At 34.6% G+C, this 27214-nt stretch overlaps 1 protein-coding gene across 3 annotated transcripts; it reads left to right on the forward strand.

Annotated features, from left to right (window-relative positions):
• Window positions 1-50: 50 nt before the first annotated feature.
• TMEM106B (transmembrane protein 106B) lies at window positions 51-26808 on the forward strand. 3 transcript variants are annotated; one of them, XM_033192334.1, is made up of 9 exons: window positions 110-394; window positions 3098-3287; window positions 3704-3922; window positions 7664-7727; window positions 13644-13803; window positions 19178-19318; window positions 19881-19930; window positions 20563-20616; window positions 21351-26808. In XM_033192334.1, the coding sequence occupies exons 3-9, from the start codon at window positions 3706-3708 to the stop codon at window positions 21487-21489; spliced, it is 825 nt and encodes a 274-aa protein (XP_033048225.1). In that variant the 5' UTR covers window positions 110-394; window positions 3098-3287; window positions 3704-3705; the 3' UTR covers window positions 21490-26808. The 3 variants fall into 3 exon arrangements, with proteins under 3 accessions (XP_033048224.1, XP_033048225.1, XP_033048223.1); XM_033192333.1 differs by lacking the exon at window positions 3098-3287 and having other exon boundaries at window positions 51-272; XM_033192332.1 differs by lacking the exon at window positions 3098-3287.
• Window positions 26809-27214: the final 406 nt, after the last annotated feature.

The raw sequence follows: 27214 nt of genomic DNA on the forward strand, positions 1-27214 counted from the left end.
GGAGGAAGAAGGGCGCATGCGTCAGGCGCACGCCTGAGGCCCCCCCGCCCCTCCGGGAGCGCTCTGCGCAGGCGCGGGCGCAGGTTACAGCAGCGCGTGGCCTCTGCTGATGCTGTCTTGTCCTACCCCTCCCCCGTCCCAGCTCTGCGGCGGCCGCGCGCTACAGGCCGGTCGCTCCACCCCCCGGCTCCCGGGACTGTGGACTCCGTGACCCTGTCCTCGGCCCTGTCCGCGCCGAAGCAGCCTGGGACTGCGCAGCGCCCCGCGTGCCGGTGAGCGACCCCGGACGTGCAGTCCCCAGGTCCCCTTCCGGAGCGGGGCTGAGCGGCTGCGCCGCGGCTTAAGCCGGGCCTGACAAGGAGGGGAGGCCGCCTGGGTGCTGGGCCCGCCGCAGGTACGGCGGCGCTCAGGGCTCGAGATCGAGGTGCTGTTTCGCCTCTTATGAGGCCCAGCCAGGGAACACCCGGCTTTGGCCCAAGCCCGGCCTCTGGGTTGCCTCTAGGCCCTCACCCCTTGAGCGCCAGGTGGCCCTCTTGCTTTTGCTGTTGATGAATTTTCTTGCCATGGTGCGGGGCAAGAAAATTCATCAACAGCAGGGCATGGTACTCAGCTTTACAGAGTAGACTTTGTGCTAGGTGTTGTTTATGGAGCTTTTTAAAGGCGCTGGTTTCCTTCGTTCTCAAGCCCTTTTAGAACTAAAACCAGTGTTTGCACAGACGATCAGGAGCCATTTAAATTGGAGTGCTGTGATATATTTTTTCTCTCCAAATTGAGTCTGATATCCATGTTGGCTTTCAGTAAAGGAAGGAACTGCTATAATAACATTGAGCACCGAGAGGTTGGAGAAGAGGGTCTAGCACCCCTTTTTTAAACCATTGAGTCTCCAAGAATAAAAGTGGTTAAACTTGTCAGTTCTCTAAGGAAAATCTAGTAGAGAAGGCAAGGGATTCCCAGTTTTTGACGAAGTCTGGCACTTGTCCAAACACCTGCCTAAAACAATCGATCACGGCAGCTGTTAGATTAGGACAGAAAACAGGCCCAAACGGAGAGCCACTTGAGTTTTCCTTTCTGTGTCTTTTCTCTCAATGCCCTCCAGTAAGATGCAGCTTACACCCTGGCTGTGTTGACTGAGATCCCAGAAAGGGTGCCTTTAAGGCTGAAAGAGTGCCCTTAAGACCTTGCTGGTAAGGCCCAATGATCCCAGTTCAGCTAGTGTTCCGCATAGACCCCAGGGTCACTGTGTGGGGACAGTGCTGTTAAGTCTTCCCTAACCTACCTGTGGCTGGCAGGTGTTGATTTGACCGGGGTATTGTGTCATTGAGCCAAATTAAGACAATGATTTTTTAGAAGTCATAAATCATTTGTATTTTTGATGTGGGCAATTACTTTTATAACTACATAGGTTTTTTTTGAAAGAGTGAAAATCTCATTTTACAGTTTCGTTTGTACACCGTTTGTATATATTTTTTATTCTGTTTGAGTGACAGCAACAAGTGGATGGCATGCGGGTTTTATTTTTTTATCTTTGTATTTATTTTGTATATATTCATGGGCAATTTGCTACAAGTGCAATTTGCTACATTGATACATGACATCCTAGTGAAGTCAAGGCCCTCAGTGCATCCAACACTGGAGCAATACACATTGTACCCACCAAGCAACCTCCCATCAGGCATGCAAATTCTAGAAAGTAAAAGTTTCTTCATACTCTAGGATGAATTGACTTATTTGGAGTATCTGTTTTGTTTAATCAAATAAGTGAGAATTTTTGAAAGAAATACTATCTGTCTTAATGTCTGTAATCTATTTTTAGGAACCGCTAAAAGACATATCAAATTTAGAAGGAGTAGAATTATGTTACTTTTAAGTTTTACTTTTTCACTTTATTTTTTCTCAGGATATAAGCAGGAAAATGCCAGCAGGGTGTATTGTATGACTATTAAGTTCTTTTGAGCTTTAAAAGGGTATGACCTTAAGTATAAAGTTACTTCATTATCTACCCGCAGAAGTTATTTTTGTGTAGGCACTAGTACTAATTATTTCTACTTAGATTTTTACATGTGTATTTAATTTTCCCATGTTATTTTGATACTCTTATCCTAAAAGTTTGTAGTATTCTAAATTTTGCTGCTTTGTAAATTATATTTAATATTTTGGAACATTGGCTTCATAATTTTAACTCTGTCAACTGCTGAATGAAAAAAACTTGCATGATTTTGGAATTTTGGGGCTTTTTATTGTTGTTGCAAGTGTTTAAATGTTTAAAGCAAGAAATTTAAGGATGGAAGAGTGGTGATTGTATTTATCACAAAGGTGCACGAATTTTCAGAGGCTGAAACGTACTATTTTGAAGTTACTTGGAGAGATACATCAAATACCTAGCTATCATCTGCCCAAAGCAATTTTTGCCTTTAGTGCCAACTGGTTAAAAGCTGGAATGTATTTTTATTTTATTCTAAGGAAAATGAAACCTGCATGTTTCTTTTCAGAGAATCTGCAGATGTAGACCTTTGTCAGATGTTAATGTTTGAAGGCCCATTCTCATCATAAGCATGATAGGATATCATTTCACATTATTTTCTTTAAAAAACACTTCTGGACTCTAGTAAATGGCTCCTTTGTTTCAGACATTATTTTGATTGGATATTATCCTAATCCAAAAGGTAGTTTGAACATTCTCTTAAAATTTGTTCTGTAAACCAAAAATAAAATTCTGAGCCCCCCAACTGACTGAGTGGACCCTGCTTCTCTGTCAAGGGCATTGCAAAGTAAACCTAAAAATGTGATTCTGGCCATGATGAAAAGGTGGGCAGAGGGGATTGAACATACCTTGTTATACCTTCCTCCCTTTGGAATTCAGGCACAACTGACCAGCATTAATGAAAATAGAGATGTTTAAAACTAACAAAAGAGTCTCTTTGTAGCAGTAAGATATCAAATCCCAACCTGACTCTAATACAGAATCACTTGACAGATAGCAGGCCCTGAAAGAAATCAAAATATCTTACCCGAAAATATATTTCTTTGAAATGGCCTTGCAAAGCTCTCTCTTGTGGGGAAGATCCACATTCTGTACAGAATTCCCTTTCCTTTCCAGATCTTTTCCTTAATCCAGCAGAGATTTAACCAAGAGCCTGGAATATTTTAAGGTATAATAAGAGACATTTACAAACTATTCTCTCTCAAGCCTGCTACCTGGAGGCATCATCTACATAATAAGAACCTTGGCTTCCACAACCTCCTCCCTTAACTACAAGCATTTCTTTCTGCTGACTTCAACTCCTCAGGTAGAGTTTAACCCGTTTCAACCAATTGCCATTAGGAAATCTTTAAATCCACCTTTGCACCTATGACCTGGACACCCCCCAACCTTCCACCCCTGCTTCAAAATGTCCTGCTTTTCTGGGCTGAATTAATATATACCTTACATGTATTGATTTATGCCTCTGCCTGTAATTTCTGTCTCCAAAATGTATAAATCAAGCTGTAACCCAACTACCTTGAGGACATTTTCTCAGGACCTATTGAGACTGTGCCTCAGGCCTTGGTCACTCATATTTGGCTCAGAATAAATCCCTTCAAATATTTTACAGAGTTTGACTCTTCCTTTACTGTTCTAAATTAATTAGTGTAAATATCTCATAGAGTTCTTGAATGTACTTTTTTCCCTGAAGTTTACTGTAAGATTTTTATCTTTCTTTAGACATGGGAAAGTCTCTTTCTCATTTGCCTTTGCATTCAAGCAAAGAAGATGCTTATGATGGAGTCACATCTGAAAATATGAGGAATGGATTGGTTAATAGTGAAGTCCATAATGAAGATGGAAGAAATGGAGATGTCTCTCAGTTTCCATATGTGGAATTTACAGGAAGAGATAGTGTCACCTGCCCTACTTGTCAGGGAACAGGAAGAATTCCTAGGGGTATGTGTTATTGCATTGCTTTCCCTTTAAATAATGATTTCAGGTATTTGCTCAAATACTATAAAAACTATGGGTCTCAGGAACCACCTGTTTTAGAAGACTGTTAGAATTAAAGTTGAAACATCATATCAGTTATCTTCAGGCAAAAAGATGCAAAAGAAACAAATAAAAAAATATTAATTAAGGTTCCTAAAGCAGTAAAGACAACCACCTCACTACCTCTAGTATTTTTTCATTCGCTCCTACTATTGTAACAGATATTCACTGTCTTGTGAACAAAAACTTTTAGTCCTATTTGGCATCTATAGAGATGACATTATAGTTATTTGCTACTATGCTATATCAGATGTTAGAAGCGATTTAAGTAATTTGTTGACCTAATTTTTTTTTTTTTAAGAGATGAGATCTCGCAATTGTTGGCCAGGCTGGTCTTGAACTCCTGTCCTCAAGCAATCCTCCCATCTCGGCCTCCCAGAGTGCTAGGATTATAGCAGTGAGTCACCATGCCCAGCCAGAATTAATGTGTAAGGAAGCTTATTCTTTCATGTTATTTTAAAAATTTTATTATTTTTAATAATAAGGATAGAATTTCCCCATGTTTCCCAGGATGATGTTGAATTCTTGGGCTCAAGCCATCATCCAGCCTTGGCCTCCCAAAATGTTAGAATTACAGCTGTGAGCCACCACGCCTGGCCAACCTAATATTTTTAATTCATTATCTAAAGAAGAAGAATAAGCTGGCTGTGCCGTAATCAGTTATTTCTAAAAGAAACTCTATGAAGAGGGATGGTATGTGGAAATGAGCCAAATTGAAAAAAAAAAATTGTTTGTGATATATCACAGGGGACGTCAGAAGGAAATAATCCTCTATGTGCTGCTTATAAGTTACTTTAGGAACAGTGGCAATAAGTAGAAATAATAAAGATACCTTATCCTGTTCTCATTATCTTCTTGGTGAAAGTTGATATGTGACCCTGGAGACACCCAGAGGGAAAAAGGACAAAGTGAAAGTATAAAGTATACCAGAGTCTTAAAAATGCTGTGGGTTGGAATTGAAGTTTACATTTGCATTGGCCTTTGAGTATGATGGTTTTATCTTCACAGGGATAGTAGCGGTTTAAGAATAAAATAATTATTGTAGTTGAAGTGATTAATGCACCAGACTCAGGGGGTAGGGGAGTACTGTTTTACCAGTCTGGTTACATTTTTGAGGTGTGACCAGTAAACTTTTTTGGCCACCTGGATACAGATTATGGAAAGTAGGAAATCAAGGACGACTGCAGACTTTTTTGTTTTTTTAGGTTCGTTTGTTTGAGCAACTGAAAGAAGGTAGTAACAATTTATTAAAATTGAAAAAAAGATTGTTTGAGTGTATATGTCACAGGAGAGTTCAGGAGCTCAAGTTTACACATGTATATTTGGAGATACCTATTTGACATGGAAATGGATATGTTCATTAGGTAGTTAGTTATCATAAGGGCCAGAAATTCAATTGCAGGGCCCAGCCTCAAGTTATCAATGTATAGATGACACTTAAAGCTTAGCTGGATGACAGCACCAAGCTAGTCAGTGCAGATAGCAAAATGAGACCCTAGCACTGAATCCTGAGACACTGGCATATCAAGGTCAGTGAAAGAATTAACAAAGGACCCTGAGAAAGAACAGCGAGAGAGGAGGAATCACTGTGTCTGGTATCATGGAAGATAAGTGAAGAAAGTGTACCAACGAGAAAAGAGTTACCAAATGTTGGATGCTACTGATAGATTAGGTACTGTGAAGACTGAGAACTGACTATTGGATTTGGTGATATGGAGGCCCCAGGAGAGTTTAAAAGAGCAGTTTTGGTAAAGGCATGTGTAGCATGTATAGAGTGGGCTCAAGAGTGCATAGGAGATGTTACATAGAGAGAAAATAGATTTTCTGAGGAGTTTGGCTCCATAGCAGAGAGAAGAGAGGTGGTCCTTAGAAGGGGCTGTGAGGTCAGGAGAGGGATTTTTTTTTATATATGTGTATATATAAGACGGAGTGAATAATAGACCCTGATGAGAATTATCTGTAGAGTAGACATTGGTAATTCAGGAGATACGAGGAATTATTAGAGTAATGTTCTTGAACAGACGAAAGGGCAGATCTGCTGCACTGGAGCAAAGAGCTGCTCTTTTTTCTATAAAAGGTAAGTTATAAACATGGGTAGTTTATTCTTGGTAATAAAAGAGAAGGTAAAGTATGGACACAGAAGCAGGTAGGTGGATAGATCTGATAGTAGAAGCTTGTAGAAATTATCTGCTGTTGGCCGGGTGCGGTGGCTCAAGCCTGTAATCCCAGCACTTTGGGAGGCCGAGACGGGCGGATCACGAGGTCAGGAGATCGAGACCATACTGGCTAATATGGTGAAACCCCGTCTCTACTAAAAAATACAAAAAACTAGCCGGGTGAGGTGGCGGGCACCTGTAGTCCCAGCTACTCGGGAGGCTGAGGCAGGAGAATGGCGTAAACCCGGGAGGCGGAGCTTGCAGTGAGCTGAGATCCGGCCACTGCACTCCAGCCTGGGCGCCAGACTCCGTCTCAAAAAAAAAAAAAAAAAAAAAAAAGAAATTATCTGCTGTTTATCACATAATGAACTAAGAATGAGGATAGCGAAGAAGATATTAAAGATTTGAAGAGAATTGAAGTTATAAAATTGTGGTCTTGGAGAGTCAGCTTGAGAGTATGAACTTGGGAAATGTAGTATGATTGTTGACTTCATTGAGTGCTACTTGACATGAGTGATCAAAAATGAAACCAGTTGTGTATTTTTCTGTGTCCATGTTTAGCTGTGTTAATATACACATAGGAGCCAGAGGGTAGGTTTTAACCAGGGTTGTAGTTTTAGCCAAATGAATACCTCTAAACAAGGTGAGATATGTAAACACACAAAAACACAGATATCCATATTGTATGTATTTGTATAATTTTGTATAATTATATATGGGTGTGATGAGGGAGCACAGATGAGAGGAAGAGTATAGAAGTGTTGGAGGGAATAACAGAAGCATTTTAGAAAGCTTTTAAAGAGAACTTGACTATCTGGTACCTTAATAGTTAATATGATAAGCCAACTTCTAATAAGCTTATAAAATTGGCATTTAAAGGTCCATTTATCCTTTAAACTTACAGATTTAGCTCAACCCAAGAAAGAAATAAAGGATTCTGAAGTGACTTTAATGTGAATTGGGGTGAGACCTGAAAGGGCCCTGGAAGACTCATTATGTAGGGGGCTCTTAAAGCTTGAGACTTCTACTTCAAAAGCCAGTTTTGGTTTTCGAGGGGGACAATGTCAGAAGCTCTGCAGTGATAGAGGTTTCAGGAAAGGGAGATAGCAATATGTTTCTTCTTTTATCATCCAGGCAAACAAATCAGAGTCTTAATGGACAACAGTGAAGCAGAAGGAAGGCCTGGTAAATGTAGCTCTTCTGAAAGCTGGGACTGTTTAAAATTTTGCAGTGGAAGAAAAAGTAATGGAGCCCTCATTTGTTACACTGTTTTTTTTTTTTTTTTTTAAGCTCGACATCTAGGTGTGGAAAAAACACACTGTCTTCTCTAGAACTTCTGCTGGGTACTTTCTGAAGACTTAACAATTTACTAAAGGAAAGAGATGAGTGCCAGATGATATTCTGGTCTTTCCAAACCAGATTGTGATGGGGAGCCATTGTATTTTTAACTAATCATAGTAATTTATAAACCTACTTCTTTCACATTTAGGGCAAGAAAACCAACTGGTGGCATTGATTCCATATAGTGATCAGAGATTAAGGCCAAGAAGAACGTAAGTGATTCTAAGAATATGGCAGTGTTTTATGTTTTATTTTTGTTTTTTGTATTTTTTTGAATTATGTATAAACAACTCTAGTTAAAACTATTAAAAGGAAAAATGCTGTCACGTTGTTAAATTATGTCATCATATGCTTTGTATCCTTAAACAGACAAACAAAAAAGGAATTTCTGTTTGGGGTAAGGTCTTGAAAGCAGTATGTTATCTTTATCTTCTCAAATCTATGGAAATAGATCTAGAATAGCAGTAGGAAACACATACACTCACATAAAATTTTCATTAAAAATTGGATAAGGTATGCTCCACAACCCCAGAATAAAAATTGGTATTTAAACATGATGACAACAGAGACCTCAGCTGGCTTAGCAGCTGTGTGGAGGTTGTGAAGGAAAGCAAAAAGAGAGTTACTAAGGATCCTATGAGCCCTGATACACAAAGCAAGTACTTTGTCCCAAAAGAAGAGGACACCCAGCAAATATTTCCAAGAATAATCTGCAAAAATGACAAGATTTGCATACTGTAGCTTGGAGAAAGTACAAAAAGACCACAGAGATGTACTAAGCATCTTCGAGAAGATCAGAAGGAACTGGACCATCCTAAATCCTCAGCGACCTTAGGAAATGTCAAAACAAAAATTATTGCAAAAGGGTACAGATACATATCCTCAAGAAAAAAGTTGTTGAGTAGAAAACAATGTCTACAGGACAGGAGTTAGGAATGAAGGAGAGAACAGATTCAGGTATTAGGGAGATCATCTCAAAACTGTGGAGATAAATACACACAGAGGCCATGTTTTCAAATACTTTGTATATCAACAGAGGATGGATCCCTTGAACAGTGAAGCTAGCAAAGTGACGCTGGCATATTCCATCACCAAAAATGGAACCTTTTCTTAAAAGTACAAAAGCTCTTTTCATTTAAACATGAGCAACTGGAAAGGATCACAAAAAAAGCATTATACAAATATACTTTTTAAGAAATTGAAGAAAGTAAGCTGAGCAAAATAGTGACACTTCAATAGGCATATGAGAAGAGCAGATGAACGCTTTAACTTAATACTATATATAGAAGCTACAACAGGACAGCATAAGGCAGAAATTGAGAAGCTCAGAAATGAGATAACTAAACAATCAGAGTATGTGAAAAGAGAATTTACAGACCTCTGGAAAGAATTAGAAGAAAAGCACATCCACAAAACTGGAAGAACACAAGTACAAATACATTGGAAGTACAGTCAGGAAAATAGAACATAAACAGGAGGAATGAAGACATACACAACAAATTAATGTAAATGATTTGAGAGAAGTCTGAAAGTCAGATAAACTGAACATGTATGTAATTGGAGCATCTGAAGAAAACCAAAGGAATAGAACTGAACAAATGCAAAACATTAAATCAAGAACACAGAGACCTACATATTGAAAAGACATCACAATCCTGAAAAAAATGAACCCATGTTAGTGAAATTCTTGAACTTTAATGTTAAGAAAACAACAGCAAAACTCCTAAATACCCAGGCAAAAGGATCAGTTAATTTATAAAGGTTAGAAAATCAGATTGACATGCTGCTGCTTGACTACAGTGCCTCAAACAGATAAGCAGTGGAGTGACGTATTTAGTCATCAGGAAAATAAAACGAACCAAGAATTTTATAAATAGTCTGACCTTTTATTACAAAATGTATAAGTAGATATGAATATGAAGGAAATTAGGATGAATCCCTTTATAACCTAAAAGTGGGAGAACTTTTTAAACTATTATTTTGAATGCAGAAGAGGTAAATTTGATAAGATAAACTTTTACAGAATGAAGACAGAACCTTAACTGTAGTCAAAATACAAATAGCAAACTGAGTAGTAATGTTTACAAATCACATCACAGACAGAGGGCCAATATCCTTACTCTAAAAAGAGCTTCAGAATTTGAGAAGAAAAAGGCCAACCTCCAAAGCAAAGTAGAAGCTATGAACAGCTAGTTCACAAAAAAGAAATGCAAATGACCTTTAAACATTTGAAAAGATGTCCAATCTTGCTCATAATAGAAATGCAAATTAAAACTACACTTAGATGCCATTTCTGTCACATTGGCAAAAATCCAAAATGTTGACAACATACTTTGTTGGCAGTAGTGACTGAAAACAAGTATATTCATTCCTTGCTAGTGAATGAAAATGTGGCGTTATTTGCCAAATTACATCTGCATTTACTTTTTGGCTCAGGAATCCTACTTTGAAAAATTTTTTCTAAGGATAGTTGTCAAATATAGTAAATTGTATTTGCACAAATTATTCATTGTGCCAATGTTTGCAGAAGCAAACAACTGGAAACAATGTAAATACCCATAATAGAGGACTGATGGAATGAGATATTACATGTACACAATGATAAAATGGAAGAACTATTTTACTACAGTGTGATATTGAGAATGCTTTTCTTTGAAAACACCACACATTCACATCCACACACATATACACACAAACAGACTGACTTATAAGCCCTAAGGACTAAATAGATTATGATGGATTCACCTGCCCATAAGAAATTAAAAATAAAACGCTAAAGTGTAGAAAATCGAATAAAACCAAATCAAATAAAACAATGGGATGATAAACCAAATTAATAGAATTGGTTCCCCTCAGAGTTTGGGAAGGAATTTGGAAGAGGGAGTGGATAAGCAAGTAAAGAGTGTGTGTGTGTGTGTGTGTGTGTGTGTGTGTGTGTGTGCGCGCGCGCGCGCGCGCGCGCACGAGCGTGTGTCTGTGTACATATTTTTTACATAAAAGATGAAATCAAAAGTAAAAATAACTGCCAAAAATTGAGATAAAAGGAAACATTATTGTAACTGTATATGAAGTTGGTGACACTAACAAAACTGAAAGATTTTAAGTGACTTGAAAACATTGTACTATGATTATAGATGTCTAGTAAGTTGTATTCCAAATGGCAAAGAGAATCACAACAAATTTTAAACTGTACTTAATAGTTGCATTGTTAGGAGTACCTTTGGTGTAGTTTGGAAATTTTATATGTAAATAAGTAATTATGTAAATCCCTTAGGAAGCAAGATTTTTAGCATTAAGAACAAAGAGATACAAAATCAAAGAAATTGAATTGTCCACTTTTGACCCAAATAGAATAATGCCTGAAATACTTCCACCTGAAATCACTAAAAATATGACAAATATAGTAAACAGTATTTTCCAACATTGGACATCAGCCAGCACAGGGCAGTGATTCCTGAGAAAGCAAAAACAAAGGAGATGTGCCCTATAATTGCACCAGCAAGCCCTGTGATTGTACCAGCTTACTGTCTGAGGAAGGTTCCAAGCTGCAGCACAAGGAAGGAACCAACGCAGGCAGAGCTCAGTGGTCTTCCTCAATTGAGGAGATGGAACTGGGTGTCCAGAAAACCAAGATGACTGGAGTTAGCAGGGCCGAGTACCAGATGGTAGAGAGCTGCAGAGGGTGCTCTTAAGACTGCAGCTGCGTCCTGGTCAACATATATGTGTGGGGAACATACCTAAGGCTGAGGAAAGACCACCCAATAGGAGCAGAGGGAATAGTCCTCAGAGCTCACACAAGGCCAAGAACAGTTGTTTCTCAATTTGTAGTAAAATTATCATATTTTGGGAACAACTCTGGGTCTTTATTCCTTTACAAATTAAGTGAGTTGTGGTGAGATTAGAAAATTATTAGTTGCTTTTGTCTGTATACTTTAGCTATGTCATTTAATCCTCAAACATGGATTTTAAAGTGGAAGAGAAGTAAACTGCGTTAAATACTGTGGGTAGGAAATGGCAAAAATGGAATTCTAACTTGACTGCAGATATACCACACAACTTTCATAACTTCATCAGCACCTTTATAACTCCCAGGATTTGGTTGCTATCGCTAGAGCCATAAGAAAAATCATTGCTAATTAATTTTGTAATGGAGACATATATTTTGTCAGTAAACTAGCCAATTTTTCAATTTGGAATGAAATACTACATGGAATGTTGTTTTATTGTCCTACCAGGTTCAATAATGTTTGTTATGGCTACAAACTTGATATACAGAGTAATTTAGAACATGATTCATTTATTTACAACTAGGACTGACTCATAAGCCCTAAGGACTAAATAGATTATGATGGATTCACCCACCTATAAGTAATTAAAAATAAAACCCTAACGTGTAGAAAATCCAACAAAGTTCAGATTTTTTTATGATGTTAAATTCTTCTTATGCTTTTTTATGTATTTTGGTGTATTGTAGATACTATAAACGTGTTTAAATTTCCTATTAGGTAATTCAGTGGGGATCACTACCCTACTCAGGTTGAGAGAGTCCAGAATGAGTAAGTGGGAACTACTTTGTTTGCTCAAGACAACAGTATGGACTTAGTAGCAGTGATTTAGCAAATTTGTGTTGCTTATATTATTTTGTTTTTTAATAAACCAGTTTGCTCTGTTCTTAACTTGGGCAACTTAAAACACTTAAGAAATATTTTAAAAATATCTGCAGGAGGCACTTTAATAGTTGTTGTAATACATACAAAGATTAAATCCATCAGAGCATTTAGAACGGAATTGGTGGCGAAGAGAGAGTGGAAGAAACAATAAAATGGAAAATTTTTGTATAAGTAGAATGTAAGGAAAATAAGAAATAATTGTCATGCAAGACTCAAATAAAAAAGGATGTTGTGGGCATCCAGTAGAGGGCTTGTATATTAGAACAGGAAATAGTCCTTTGAAACTCTGGGTTTGAGGTTAACCTTGAAAAGAGGAAATTTTTGCCTACAAATACTGGAAAGAGGAAGAAATACATTTCAGGAGAGTTAAAAGGATGTCAAAGACATATAAGGCTTAATTTCTTCCTTGTCTTATCCCTGTGTAATATATCTTTTGATTAAAAAAAGAAATGTAACACCACCTTCAAAGCAGAGTTGATCAATGTAAAAAATATTTTAAAAACTGAGTACATAAGTACTTTGAGATGAGAATACTCAAAAAAGAGACTATAGTAAGAATCATTTATGAGGCATGTGGTTATGTCATTTTTTTTTTATTTTAAAAATATGGAGGATGTGCAGGTTTGTTAGATAGGTAAATGTGTGCCATCGTGGTTTGTTATACCTGTCAACCCATCCCTTAGGTTTTTAAGCCCAGCATGATTAGCTATTTGTCCTCATGCTCTCCCTTCCCCATCATTATTTTTAAGATGGTTTTGATGAGCAGTCACGTTAGGGGATCATGCAATGGCAAAACTCATGTGAAAATTCCGCTTCAGTGAATTCAGAGGGAGTTTTGAAATGTGTATTTGTATGAAGCTCCTCAACTTGATTCTAATGTGCAAACTGCTCTGGCAGTCACTAAAGTAAATGTTCTATTGTTTTTAAGCCCAAAATTTCAGTGTCCAAAAATGTGATTCCATTTTTTTTTTTTTTTTTGAGATGGAGTCTCGCTCTCTCGTCCAGGCAGGAGTGCGGTGGCATGATCTCGGCTCACTCCAACCTCTGGCTCCCGGGTTCAAGCTATTCTCCCGCCTCAGCCTCCCGAGTACCTGGGATATCAGGCATGCATCACCACGCCTGGCTAATTTTTGTGTTTTTAGTAGAGACGAGGCTTCACCGTGTTGGTCAGACTGGTCTCGAACTCCTGACCTCATGATCCACCCACCTCAGCCTCTCAAAGTGCTGGGATTACAGGCACGAGCCACTGCGTGCCCCCGATTTCATCTTTTGAAGGGAACATCTTAACACTTAGTAGACTCAGACTCAACAATGCCCAGTACTTTCAGATGTGAAAATTTGGTAACATTTAATGTATGTTGCTGCTAATATACAGGGGAAATTGAACATATCTTCTCTAATGTTACATTATATAATTATTGATGCACGTGTACTTAAATACCCTCTTTTCCTTTTCAGAAAGCTGTATGTCATGGCTTCTGTGTTTGTCTGTCTGCTCCTTTCCGGATTGGCTGTGTTTTTCCTTTTCCCTCGCTCTATCGACGTGAAATACATTGGTGTAAAATCAGCATATGTCAGTTATGATGTTCAGAAGCGTACAATTTATTTAAATATCACAGTGAGTATAAATTTATATGAAAAATGTTTAACTTCATTCTTTTATCCTATTAAGCAGCGCCTTTGTCCCCATTGAGAAGAGATGTTTGTTAAATGTGACACTAGTCAGTGTGCTTTCTGTATGCCTTTGCTGTATTGACCTTCAGTACCATTTCTGGTTCTGCTAAAAATAGCAATAATAAATACTGGCAATTCAATATACGCAGAATCATTTAGCATTTGAAAATGTCTTTAGGAGGGTAAAATAAACTAAAAAAAGAAAAAAGGTATTACAATTTACTTTTCAATATTTGACTCTGAATAACTTCTAGCAAAGTGTTGACATAGTTGATTTGATAGATTTTATAAATGTAACATTTTCATTTCATTGTATTTGGGAAATGCAGTTTTTGCCACCTTTAACAGACCATTCCTTTATCAGCTTTAAAGATGACATACAAGTGACTGGTTTCTCTTTTGTAAATTAGCATATGTGAAAATGCCCTGTGTTTTTTTTTTTAATTATACTTTAAGTTCTAGGGTACATGTGCACAACATGCAGGTTTGTTATATATGTATACAGGTGCCATGATGGTGTTCTGCACCATTAACTTGTCATTTACATTAGATATTTCTCCTAATGCTATCCCCCTACCCCACCACAGACCCCAGTGTGTGATGTTCCCCACCCAGTGTCCGGATGTTCTCACTATTCAATTTCCACCTATGAGTGAGAACATACTGTGTTTGGTTTTCTGTCATTGCAATAGTTTGTTCAGAATGATGGTTTCCAGCTTCATCCGTGTCCCTGCAAAGGACATGAACTCATCCTTTTTTATGGCTGCATGGTATTCCATGGTATATGTGTGCCACATTTTCTTAATCCAGTCTATCATTGATGGACATTTCGGTTGGTTCCAAGTCTTTGCTATTGTGAATAGTGCCACAATAAACATACATGTTCATGTGTCTTTATAACAGCATGATTTATAATCCTTTGGGTATATACCCAGTAATGGGATGGCTGGATCAAATGATATTTCTAGTTCTATATCCTTGAGGAATTGCCACACTGTCTTCCATAGTGGTTGAACTAGTTTACACTCCCACCAACAGTGTAAAAGTGTTCCTATTTCTCCACATCCTCTCCAGCATCTGTTGTTTCCCGAACTTTTTAATGACTGCCATTCTAACTGGTGTGAGATGGTATCTCATTGTGGTTTTGATTTGCATTTCTCTGATGGCCGGTGATGATGAGCATTTTTTCATGTGTCTGTTGGCTGCATAAATGTCTTCTTTTGAGAAGTGTCTGTTCATATCCTTCGCCCACTTTTTGATGGGGTTTTTTGATTTTTTTCTTGTAGATTTATTTAAGTTCTTTGTAGATTCTGGATATTAGTCCTTTGTCAGATATGTAGATTACAAACATTTTCTCCCATTCTGTAGGTTGCCTGTTCACTCTGATGGTAGTTTCTTTTGCTGTAGAGAAGCTCTTTAATTAGATCCCATTTTTCAATTTTGGCTTTTGTTGCCATTGCTTTTGGTGTTTTAGACATGAAGTCCTTGCCCATGCCTATGTCCTGAATGGTATTGTCTAGGTTTTCTTCTAGGATTTTTATGGTTTTAGGTCTAACAGTTAAGTCTTTAATCCATCTTGAATTAATTTTTGTATAAGGTATAAGGAAGGGATCCAGTTTCAGCTTTCTACATGTGGCCAGCCAGTTTTCCCAGCACCATTTATTAAATAGGGAATCCTTTCCCCATTTATTGTTTTTGTCAGGTTTGTCAAAGATCAGATGGTTGTAGATGTGTGGTATTATTTCTGAGGACTCTGTTCTGTTCCATGGGTGTATATCTCGGTTTTGGTACCAGTACCATGCTGTTTTGGTTACTGTAGCCTTGTAGTATAGTTTGAAGTGATGCCTCCAGCTTTGTTCTTTTTGCAAACAATGTGTGTTTCTTAAAACATTGTTTTTGGAAGGACTGTGTAGCCTTGCCACTCATGAAAACAAAACAAACAAAAAGCTCAGAGAGGTTTTCTACCTTTTTTACATGTTAACATTTGTTTGAAAAGAGCATGGTTTGCTAACTGTTGAATTAGGAAAAGGGATGATGTATATTGGCCAGCCATGAAATATATGTGAGTGACAGTGATCTGCCAGGAAAAGTGATAGTTGTTTTTTCTTGCAGAGGTGAATGGTATGGTTAAGGTTGAGGTAGAGATGTCTGTAGTGGTGGTTGGAAAGAGGGAGGTTTGTCGGGACAGTGAGTGAAACGAAATGTTATGTTAAAGTGGAATCACTACTTAATTGCAGAGAAAAAGTAACTCCCATGGATCCATTTATCCTTATTGCTTTCTGTCAAAAGTTGCTGGTTTAAGGGCTTCTTCTTTAAAAAAAAATATAGGAAAATATATATATATATATGTGAATAAGACATTTATAACACAATGCTAATTGTAAATTGTTTTACACAACTAGGGAATTGTTGGGTATTTTCTCAGCCCTTTGGAACAAGGAACACATTTTCTTTTTTGTACACTGTTTAAAACATTGACCAGACTTTTTTTGGCCTACCTCCAAAGCCTTTTTTAGTGTCAAAGAACATAAATATGTACTACTAATAAAAAGCCATGTGATGTTTTCTTTTAAGTACCAGAAAGTATATTTAAATGTGAATATCATACTCTATTTTAAATAATTATGCAGAAATCCTCACATTTTGGAATACTGCCACTTAAACTGAGACAGACTGAACATTAAATGAAAAATAAGATTATTATTTGGATGAACATTAAATTTAACTAGACAACAATAAGAGGCTGAATTTTCTGTACATTATCAGTATTTTCAAAATAGAACTGCTTTGCTTTCTTAAAATTAGTACATATTAGTAGTACTACTTTTTAATAACATTTGCCTTTCTACTTAACAAAAATATTTGTCATTATAAGACATTTGAAAACTATAATGTATAAAGATTTTTACTTCTACTACTTAGGTCGAACTATTACCACATACATATATTTACAAGCAATGCATATACATTTACAAATGTAATCATTCTCACGTGTAAAGGATACACACACTCATTCACATATATACAAATGCACATTTCAACTAGGTCACAGTACATTTTCCCATGTCAAATGGTCTTGTGTAGTCTTTTCTGTGATCATATTGTAATTAATTCAACCATTTTCTTAATGGATGTTTAATTTTGCTATTACAAATATTCAGAAAACATCTATGTGCTTAAACTTTGTTTCCATTTCAGGTTATTTCTTTAAGATAAATTCCTGAAAGTATATTTGCCAATTAAAGATGATAGGTAGTTTAGGGTCTTTGTTAGTAATTACAATGATCTCTTTTCATCTTTTAAGTTAAATGAATTCTCACTACTCTGAGCAACAAATGTCTAACCTTTATTACTAAATTTTTATTTATTCTGTCTCATTTTTTGTTTGTCTTAATTCTCATAAACATTTGTATTCTCAACCTGTTTTATGTCATTGATCCTTTAAATATTCTAATGAAACTTATGGACAGTACACAAAAAGACAGGTACCAGAATAATTTTGCATATACAAAGACTTCCAAGATTCTTCTAAATTTCAATCCTTGGTCTTATCAGAAGATCCATTGACCTCAAATTAACTATATCTTTCCTATCATGTCTAGAAATGAAATTGACATGAACATTAAGAACCAGATAAAACGTTTATATATTTAGATAAAGGTTATTTTTACTATGTTTGAGAACTTTTTTGAAATTTCTTTACATTTGTGACTATACCAACGTAAATGACTCCATAAATGTAATCATATAATTGCTGACTCTAGCATATTCTTTCATCCTTTTTTACTAAAACTATTTTCTCTCCTTCAACTCATCCCATATTGCATCTTTTCATATCTTTCTCCATATTCCTGTTAACATGTATATATACACTCACATATTCAGCTTTATAAAAATCAGTATTTTTAAAAAATATTATTAAGTACTTACTTATGTACATCTTGGTTTTCACATTTGTTAATACCTTGTAAAAATCTTTCCTGATTATCTGGCTTGGTTCTTTTTGATGGTGTCATAATTTTCCATATAAGGACTTAATATAATGTATTCATTGTTTTATGAATAGAATTCATTTTATTTTGAGGATTTTTTTTTCCCATTTCAAATAACACTGTCATTAGCATCCTAATGTTTTTATTTCTGTGAAATAGGTGCTCAGAAGTAGGATTGCTAGATCAAAGTCTGTACATAGTTCTAATTTTAATGTATATGACTGAATTACTGATGAAATGGCTGTAACACTTTACATATTTGCTAGCAGTATAAAAATATACCTTTTTCCCATATCTGTGCCAGGAATAGAATTGGTTGCTTTCTATAAAGTATACTAGTTCAAGGAATTTAAAACAATATTCCATTTTTACTTAAATTAACTTTTTCCTAACTGTAAATGAAGTTGAGCATTGTAAAATATTTTTGGCCATTTAGCTTTGTACCTTTTTGATTTGTTTATGTATATTCTTTGTTCTTTTTTCATTTCCTGTTAGAGTTTTGTCTTTTCAATTTGTAAGGGCTCTTTGCATATTCTAGATTATAACTGATGCTTACAAATATTTCTTCTATTTATCATTTAGTGTCTACTGATTTTGTTTATGATACCTTTTGGTATGACTGCTTTAGATCTTTTATATATCTATTATTTTTTATTTAACATTTTTAAATTTTTTAATGACTGTTTTCTACAGTAATTTAAGACAATTGTAAATTAGAAATGTATAAGGTGATCCCAGCTATTAGTTGTTACTTAAGCATGTGAATGATGTAACCACATTTCTCCCCAACCAACCAGACTTGAATCTAGCCCATTTCTTCTTCATAGTGAGCTGGTGTAAATCTCTACTAGTGTATAAGTTGAAATAGCAGTTTCTTTTAAACAAAAAAGATGATTTTAGGTACTATTGAACATTTTAAATGGTCATCTTTGTATTTAATAGCATAGCAAACAGCTTACTAATAAAGTTTGTGGAGATGTGTATATATTGAGTTAGTAAAAATGTAGATTAAATCTTAAAATTATTTTTATTAAACATTTGCTAAGGCCACAAATAAATTTTCTGACATTAATTTGTCCATATTCTGAAACTATACATTTTCTGTTTTTTTAAATGTTGAATCATGTGTTTATTCTTGGCATATTACATACATAGTACTCATGCATAAAACCAAATAATTGGTTTAATTTTCTTTGACATTTTGGTATTACTTTCTTTTTCTTAATAAATGAAGCATAGCCACAGCTGAAGTTACTTTAATTTTAAGTACATATTTGTATGTTTATTTTTAGCTAACTTGTACATTTTCTGTCTCCTTTTTTGTAGAACACACTAAATATAACGAACAATAACTATTATTCTGTCGAAGTTGAAAACATCACTGCCCAAGTTCAATTTGCGAAAACAGTTATTGGAAAGGCACGCTTAAACAACATAACCAATATTGGTCCACTTGATATGAAACAAGTAAGACTCAATCATGAAATACTTTGTAAGAGTGAAATGAATATCAACTTTGTATATCATATAACTTGAAGGAGGTGGGGGATTTCCTCAAAAACTTGATTTAGAAATGTGTCTCCGCTGGGTACAATGGCTCATGCCTGTGATACCAGCAGAAGCTGAGCTTGGTGGACTGCTTTAGCCCAGGAATTCAAGACCAGCCTGGGCAACATGGTGAAACCTCATCTCTACAAAAAATACAGAAATGTGCTGAGTGTGGTAGTGTGCACCTCTCGTCCCACCTAATGGTGAGGCTGATGTGGGAGGATCACTTGAACCCAGTAGGTCGAGGCTTGCAAGCCGTGATCACACCGCTGTACTCCAAACTGGGTGACACAGTGAGATCCTGTCTCAAAGAAAAAAAAAAGAAAAAGAAATGTGTCTTGTAGACTTACAAGATGAAATCTTTGAGAATCAAGCTTGTAAAGGGAGAAAATTTTCTAATTCGTTGAAGTTATGAAGTATATCTGAAATACTTGATGTTTTGATCCTATTCTCTATTGATTTTTTCCCTTTTGCCTTTCAGATTGATTACACAGTACCTACCATTATAGCAGAGGAAATGAGTTATATGTAGTAAGTTCTGATTTATAACTTTTTATTATCAAGTAATGAAATGTATAAAGTATTAAGAATATACATGTTTTTTAATTTCCATAATCAGTCAAAAAGAGTACATTATGCAGTATTCTGGTTTCTGATCCTCTCTGTTCTTCTTTTTCAACATATATAATATTCATGTATATATATACATAAAATTTGTTGTTTTTTTTTCAGAATTAGGGTCATATATACCATATCACTTTATTTTTAGTTACTATGTTAACTATGTTACTATGTTAAACTTAGTTACTATATTAAAATAATTATAAATTTTCATCATCTTTTGAAAGCTTAGATATAGAATTTTAGGGTAAATAACAACCTAGTTATCAAAATTTCAGAAGATGAGCAAAATATGTAAGTAATTTATAGCCTGCATTTAAACAACCCTGCAACTGCAGTGGTGTGAATACACACATGTTTTTCTAGTAAGAAGGCATGAATATATCAGTCATTGTTTGAAGTATAGAAAATGCTCAACCAATAAATGCTTATTATATATTCTTAGGTAGCATCTGTTAGCTTTAATATAGGAAGGAGAATTTATATTTATAAGTTATAATGTAATAACTTGTATTTGTTCACGTTTTAATTTCTTTTAACAGTGATTTCTGTACTCTGATATCCATCAAAGTTCATAACATAGTACTCATGATGCAGTAAGTACGAATCTTTTTTGAAAGAGATATTGCTTGTCAAAATTCTAGATTTATAACATTGGCTTATAATATACACAACATCTTTATAAATGCCACCTCGGTTGGGTTTTAAGCCTTACAAGAGTGCTGTGAGGTTGAGTAAATATCACCCACTTTAAAAATCAGGAAATGGTTGGTCAGAGAAGTAGTGAAAGACTACATGACTGCTAAATAGTGAATCTGGATGTCACAAGAGTTCAGGAAAATGGAAAGGATATGGTGAACTGAGCCCCACATCCAATTCCTTACTCCCTTGATAAGTAGTCATTAACAGTAATAAGAAGTAGTAATATTATTGGTTTGTAAATTGGGTGTTATCTAAGCCAATAAAACATTGTTGGTTACAGGTTTGCTGTTTTGACCGTTAGCTGACATTTGATTAACCTTTTTTTCTATGATAAGAGAACCATGGTCACTTTTAAGCATATAATGAATTTTTATATTTTTAACAGAAGATAATTGTCTTAAAATATTACATTTATTATGTGTAATTATATCGACAGGGCTCACTCAGCTATCCATTTTTGTTGTCTGTTGGGGAAATGTTCCTTAAGAGGACTATGTGCACATTATTAAGTTATCATTAATCAAATATTCTCTTCTAGGAGATAATTTTTATGTGTAAAAGTAGTCTCATTATGGAAAAACTTCTAATATAACTAGTAAATGTCTCTCCCCACTTACATTATTTTTAGAGTTACTGTGACAACAACATACTTTGGCCACTCTGAACAGATATCCCAGGAGAGGTATCAGTATGTCGACTGTGGAAGAAACACAACTTATCAGTTGGGGCAGTCTGAATATTTAAATGTACTTCAGCCACAACAGTAAAAACTGGAAGAGATGGATTTAAAGAAGAAATATCTATTGATGTTTCCTACACTCTCAGTGAAGAGGTATATCCTAATAGGAGATCTTAAATTGAACAAACCTAAAGTTTACACTTCTATTTTAAGAATACAGTTAAAAGTATGTGGACCTGCAGTTCTTGTAACTCTCCACTCTGTGTTAATGATATATTTGTACTAGGATCTTTTACTTGAATCTAAATTTACTGTTTGACTTCCTTCTCCAGCCTATCCCCTACAGGGAAAAGCTGATACTTCCCCTATAGTACAATAAATAATTATTTAAAAGTCATCGCTCCAGTCACTACTGAAAACATAATTTTGGTGATAAACATAATTTGAGAAACTTAATTTCTGAATGTTTTTATAGAAAATTACTGAAAGTCTATTATTGATGGAAGACTTTTAAATAACCTTTTTTCCTGTTTTATAAATTCCCATTGTTATATGGTAGTATTTCAGCTACACAATATTTTAGCTTTCAGCTAAACATTTATAGCTTTTCATTTGTTGACACTGTAATCATCTGCATGTTTTTGTTACTTCAAGTTAATGATTGCCTAACACTTGTAAGCCAAAATAATCTTTGCAAAATTCCATACCTGAAATTTTGAAAGCCCCTAATGTTTTCACACGTCTTTCTGTATTATAGTTTTGTGAAATCTTTGTGTGATCTTCAAACATTATCATTTAATGTACAATACTGTAAATAAACTGTGCATGGCTTTTGTATAGCTTTAGTAAATGTCAAATAAAGTGGTACAGATTCATTACAACAAGTTTCTCGTAAAAATACAATAAATAGGAAAATGAAATTCAGAAACCCATAGATTGGGAATAGGTTCCAATTACGTGTTGGATCTGGCATAAAATAAATTTGAAATATTTTGATGCTCCATTTTTTTTTTTATGTTGCTTTTCATGCTAGAGAATGGTGTAGACATATTTTGCAATTGTTAGGTAGCCAGTTATCAATTTTATCAATATTTTACAGAAGGAAACTTTTTTTTGATAGAAATTGTTCAAGAAATCCTGTCATTAAATGATGGTGGCTATATCAAAACAAAACCTATTTAGAAATTTAATCACTTTGCACATCACTTGGAATATGATGCCTCTAGTAGTTACTTTTTTATAGTTTTCTACTTTTCATTTTAATTTTATTTAAAATTGTTTTCAAATGTAGATTATTGCCTTACTCACTTTGCTGTTTTATATTTTCAATATCATTTTTCATTTAATTTTGTTTTTGTTTTTTCACTTACCAAGTTCTAGGGACATTTAAAATAGTATCACTAAGTGTAGGAGTGATGATACCAAAAAATGTAGGTGGGTTGAGATTAATTTCATTCTGTTTTCTCATGACAGAAATCAGGTTTCCCTTTCCCCATCCCCTAAGTGCCTAACTTAGGTCTGAAACAGCCTGTTTATTAGTCTGACTCTCTCAAACATAAAACGTAAGCTTTATTTGTTTAATTCTGCCTTTAAACACACTCAGATTTCCCCTTAATTTTCATATTATTTTCTCCAGGTTTTCCTGAGTGAATATCTTAAATTTGTTGAATGTGCTTTTTTTTTTTTTTACACTAGTCTTCCCTTAATTCATTGCTAACTCAAGCCATCCTTACTATTAAACCCAAAATCAGTCCTTTAAGTTCATTATGGCCTTTCTAGTAAAAAAAAAAAAAAAAAAAAAAAAATCTTCATTTTCATTTTTTTCTGCTATATTTTCTGACTACTACTGCATACTTCTTTGATACATTGATTCTGTTTGTATTTTTTATATCATTCTCATTTTCTCATTTGACATGATCTATGTCTATATATGATATAGATCCCCTTTTGTCTCAACATTTTTAATTATGTGACTTCAAAAATCACCTGTATCTCTAGTAGGGCTTCCAAATCTGCTTCTCTATATGTGACCAGTCACCTGTCTGCTTTCACATTTAGCTAGTGAGCTACACATTTACTAAATTGTGTAAATTTTACACATTTAGTGACTGTGTAAAATCAAAAAAATGTTAAAGACATTTTAGCATATCCTTTCTATTTTCCCACTCTGTCCTCATGTCCCATTTACTTCATTATCACCATTCATTTAAAATTATCTTTTAGATATGCTCATACAAAAATCAATCCTTGTTTTCTTGCTTGTGTCTTTTAACCTTAGAAAATTTCTTGCTTATGTCTTTTAACCTTGGAAAATTACATTGTGTAAATTAAACAGATTTTTCTGATGATCTGTGCTTCTTATATCCTATTAGAGTGCATGCATAGTATCTGCTGAAAAGGATGGAAAGTAGAAGAAACATTTGCTTTTAAGTCACTTAATTTTGAATCTTTTTTCATTTTTTGAATTAATTTTTTTTTTTTTTTCACTACATCTAGTTTCACCGGAGTTTGAGTCAGAAAAAAAAAAAAGAATTTGCAACAAGTAAAAAAGATAGAAGAGAAATTAAGATGGCATGTGACTACTTTCAGAGAGAGTTAAGTAACTGTCAGAATCAGCCTGGAACAAAACAGGCTGTAAATTAATAAAACTACAAACACACATTCAGGTGAAGCAGAAGTATAGCCATAAAACATCTAGAAAGAGTGAATGAGGCTTTTAGCTTTTCTTAGGTCAGTATCCAATGTGCTTTTTCCCATGGGAATAGGATAGGTATTAATACACTTTTCTAGACTGCTCTCAGACCTTATCCAGAGGACATGGTAAAGATATGTTACAGAAATTTTTCTGATACTTCTTGGTATAACTTTCTTTTAAGTTACACCCTAGTAGACTGGTCATTCTAATAAAATCCAGTACTATAACAAATGTCTGTATGTTGATAGCACATTGGCCCTTTTTAGAGTTCTTTCCTATGTTTTTCTTACATGATTTCCCACAGTTCCATGAGTCCAACAAAGGAGAGTGATAGGCTCCTTATCTTTTAGAAGGGGAAGGAAAGGCATGGAGAAGTTGAGGGACTGGCTGAAGATCACATATACAACTAAGTAGTATAATTGGAGCCAGACCAAGTGTCTGTCTCCCATAACTGTGTTCTGTCGTTTAAAATATATATTGGAAATCCCTGCTGACTCAGATTGGTATGATTAAAAATGAGAGGAAAGTTCAAATAGTAGTGACAATCAAACTAATAACTGCTGGACTAAGATTTTGGTAGCATCTAAAATGTTTTAAGTGGAGAATGAACACTTATAAAATGCTTTGGAACATAATCTCTAGCTTAATTTTCTGTTAAAATTTAGTACCCCTTCATCATTCCAATAAAGATTGATCCATTGTCTAAGGAAATTATTTATAAATGAGATTAATGTATTTGAGATTTGAAATAAGAATAGTATGAAAATATTAGATACCACATAAATAGTTTGAAATTACTAAATAACCATCTTCAGTATGGAACATTTAAATGGCTATATTTTGTGTACAGTTTTCCTGTGCGTTGTTAGGCCAATGAAGCAATTATTTTCTCTAAGAAAATGACAATAAAATATAGCACACTTCAGATTGTCTGATTTGCAGTTTGGAAAGGACACTGCAATGTTCAAATAGGTAGGAGACCATCAAAAACACAATTAAAATAACGTGTTAGGAGACTTGAAACTTTAGTCCAATAAATCCTTCATGATTCTTAGCCTTATTATTGTGATATAATTCTAGATATTTTCTTGGCGGGCATGTGCCCAACTCTCCCCTACCCCATTTTGTTTGTCTTTTAAAGTTCTTAGAATGAACAGTTATTTATATAATAATTATATTTTATTTAAGAAAATAGTTTGTTACTTTTTAAAAGATGTAAATTTTTAAATTTACAAATACATATGTGTCTTTGATAAGCAATATGAATTGAATTTCAGGTTACTAGGGTTATAAGCAAAAAGTTGCTTACCATAATGTCATTAGGTCATGATTTTTAGCTCACATCTGGAAGCAGCAACTACTGGGCTCAAGTACATATAAAAGTAATTAGTTTTATTCTCTCTTTTTTATAAAATTGGGTTTCAGATAAGATGTTTATCTTACACTATTTTAGGGAAAAATTTTACATGTTTGAGATGGTGGAGTAAAAAGACTGTTAAACATTTATTTTAAAAAATTATTTTTACATTATAACAATATATTTATGATGTGTTCAGATGAAAAATTTAACTTCTGTGTCCCAGATCTACTTTCAAAGTGAAATTTTCATTTGTCAGCTGAAATTTCTGACTAGAACTAAGATTTGTGTATTTTTGTGCTTAGTCAGAATATAAATTTCACAGTGAATTTTTGAAGTTTGTCCTTAAATTGGATAAAATCAAGTGATTAAAGTTACTAAAGAGATAAAAATGGTAATTTCCATTTTTAAAACTAATTTGGTTGTGTTTATAGTTATTTGCACAAGTATTTATCACAGACTCTAAATTGAAAAATAGAGTATGATCTATATTTGACCCTAAAATTGTTCCATAAATTAACAAAGATATGGCAGATTTTTCATAACTAAATCTAAGTCTTCTAAAAGGAAGCTGTTACCCTTCTGTTTTTAATTACATTAATTGAAATGTGTTTAAGAGATGATTTCAGCATATTTTGAATATTAAAAAAACAAAAAAGGATTAGTATTGGGCCAATGGCCAAAAGGTAATATTACTACCATGTAGATTGTTATAGTTCAAATTGTCCCACTTCCCCAAGAATTTTAGAAACTAGAAGTCTTGGAGATACTGTATCAGCTGTAGTTGGGTAATTCCAAGTGCTGATAGTACTATTCATCTTTTTTATTATTGTGTCAGATGAAACAAATGCCAAGTTGCAAAAGATGCAGATTTTTATTATATAATGGTTTTAGGCATAAATTATTAACAAGCCATGCCTTGTATGTTTCATCTTATATTTTTCTTTAGAACTAAACTATAACAGATTTTGGAAAACGATTTGATGTGCTTGCTCACTTGATTCACTTGGTCAGATATTTGAATGATGGTATTACCTAGATTCTAGTCCTTGATTCTAGTTATATAATAAATAATAATATAGAATGTGAAAATATGTTTTGGCACTTACTGTTTATATTATGTAGTAGCCTCCATCATGACACACTACATTTATGAATTGAGCAGTTCTGTAATTGTAATTATTATTGCTGTTCATGTAACAAAACATGCTTATGATAGTAGCAAACAAATAGAAATGCCCCCAAAATGCTATTTTTTTAATTCAGTTGTAACTATTACTCTTGTAGTTGTGTATGACACAATAAAATTTGTAAAAAAATTTAGCATGAAAAATAAAATTTGTATCACTCATGTATTTTGGCTATGCTTTTGCAATTTCCTTGACATAAACAAATCAGTGTAGATATTGAAAATCTTTCACCTTTAATCTTTTTCATCCTTATGGTCCTTACCTGAACTCCACTTTAGCATTCTCTTTGATTTCTTTCTTTCATTCATTTAACTTGCAATCAGTGCTCAAGCTTTATCCATTCTACCTCTGTAATGTCTCTGGAATTTATCTCATACACGAAATTTCCCTTGATAATTATGGACGTACCTTGGAGATACTGCAAGTTTGGTTCCACCCCATATCGATAAAGTGATATAATAAAGCAAGTTACACACCTATTTTTGGTTTTCCAGTGCATATGAAAGTTATGTTTACATCATACTATAGTCTATTAAGTGTGCAATAGCATTATGTCAAAAAACACAATATA

The sequence above is a fragment of the Trachypithecus francoisi genome, unplaced genomic scaffold (assembly GCF_009764315.1).
Source record: "Trachypithecus francoisi isolate TF-2019V2 unplaced genomic scaffold, Tfra_2.0 Lachesis_group4, whole genome shotgun sequence".
In the NCBI taxonomy this organism is placed as follows: domain Eukaryota; kingdom Metazoa; phylum Chordata; class Mammalia; order Primates; family Cercopithecidae; genus Trachypithecus; species Trachypithecus francoisi.

Bases quoted from the DNA above. Each gene is read 5' to 3' on its own strand.
- TMEM106B (XM_033192333.1), top strand. From the start codon at position 3,706: ATGGGAAAGTCTCTTTCTCATTTGCCTTTGCATTCAAGCAAAGAAGAT. The intron at 3,923-7,663 runs GTATGTGTTATT...TTTCACATTTAG, and splicing joins AACAGGAAGAATTCCTAGGG to GGCAAGAAAACCAACTGGTG. The intron at 19,931-20,562 runs GTAAGTTCTGAT...TTCTTTTAACAG, and splicing joins GAGGAAATGAGTTATATGTA to TGATTTCTGTACTCTGATAT.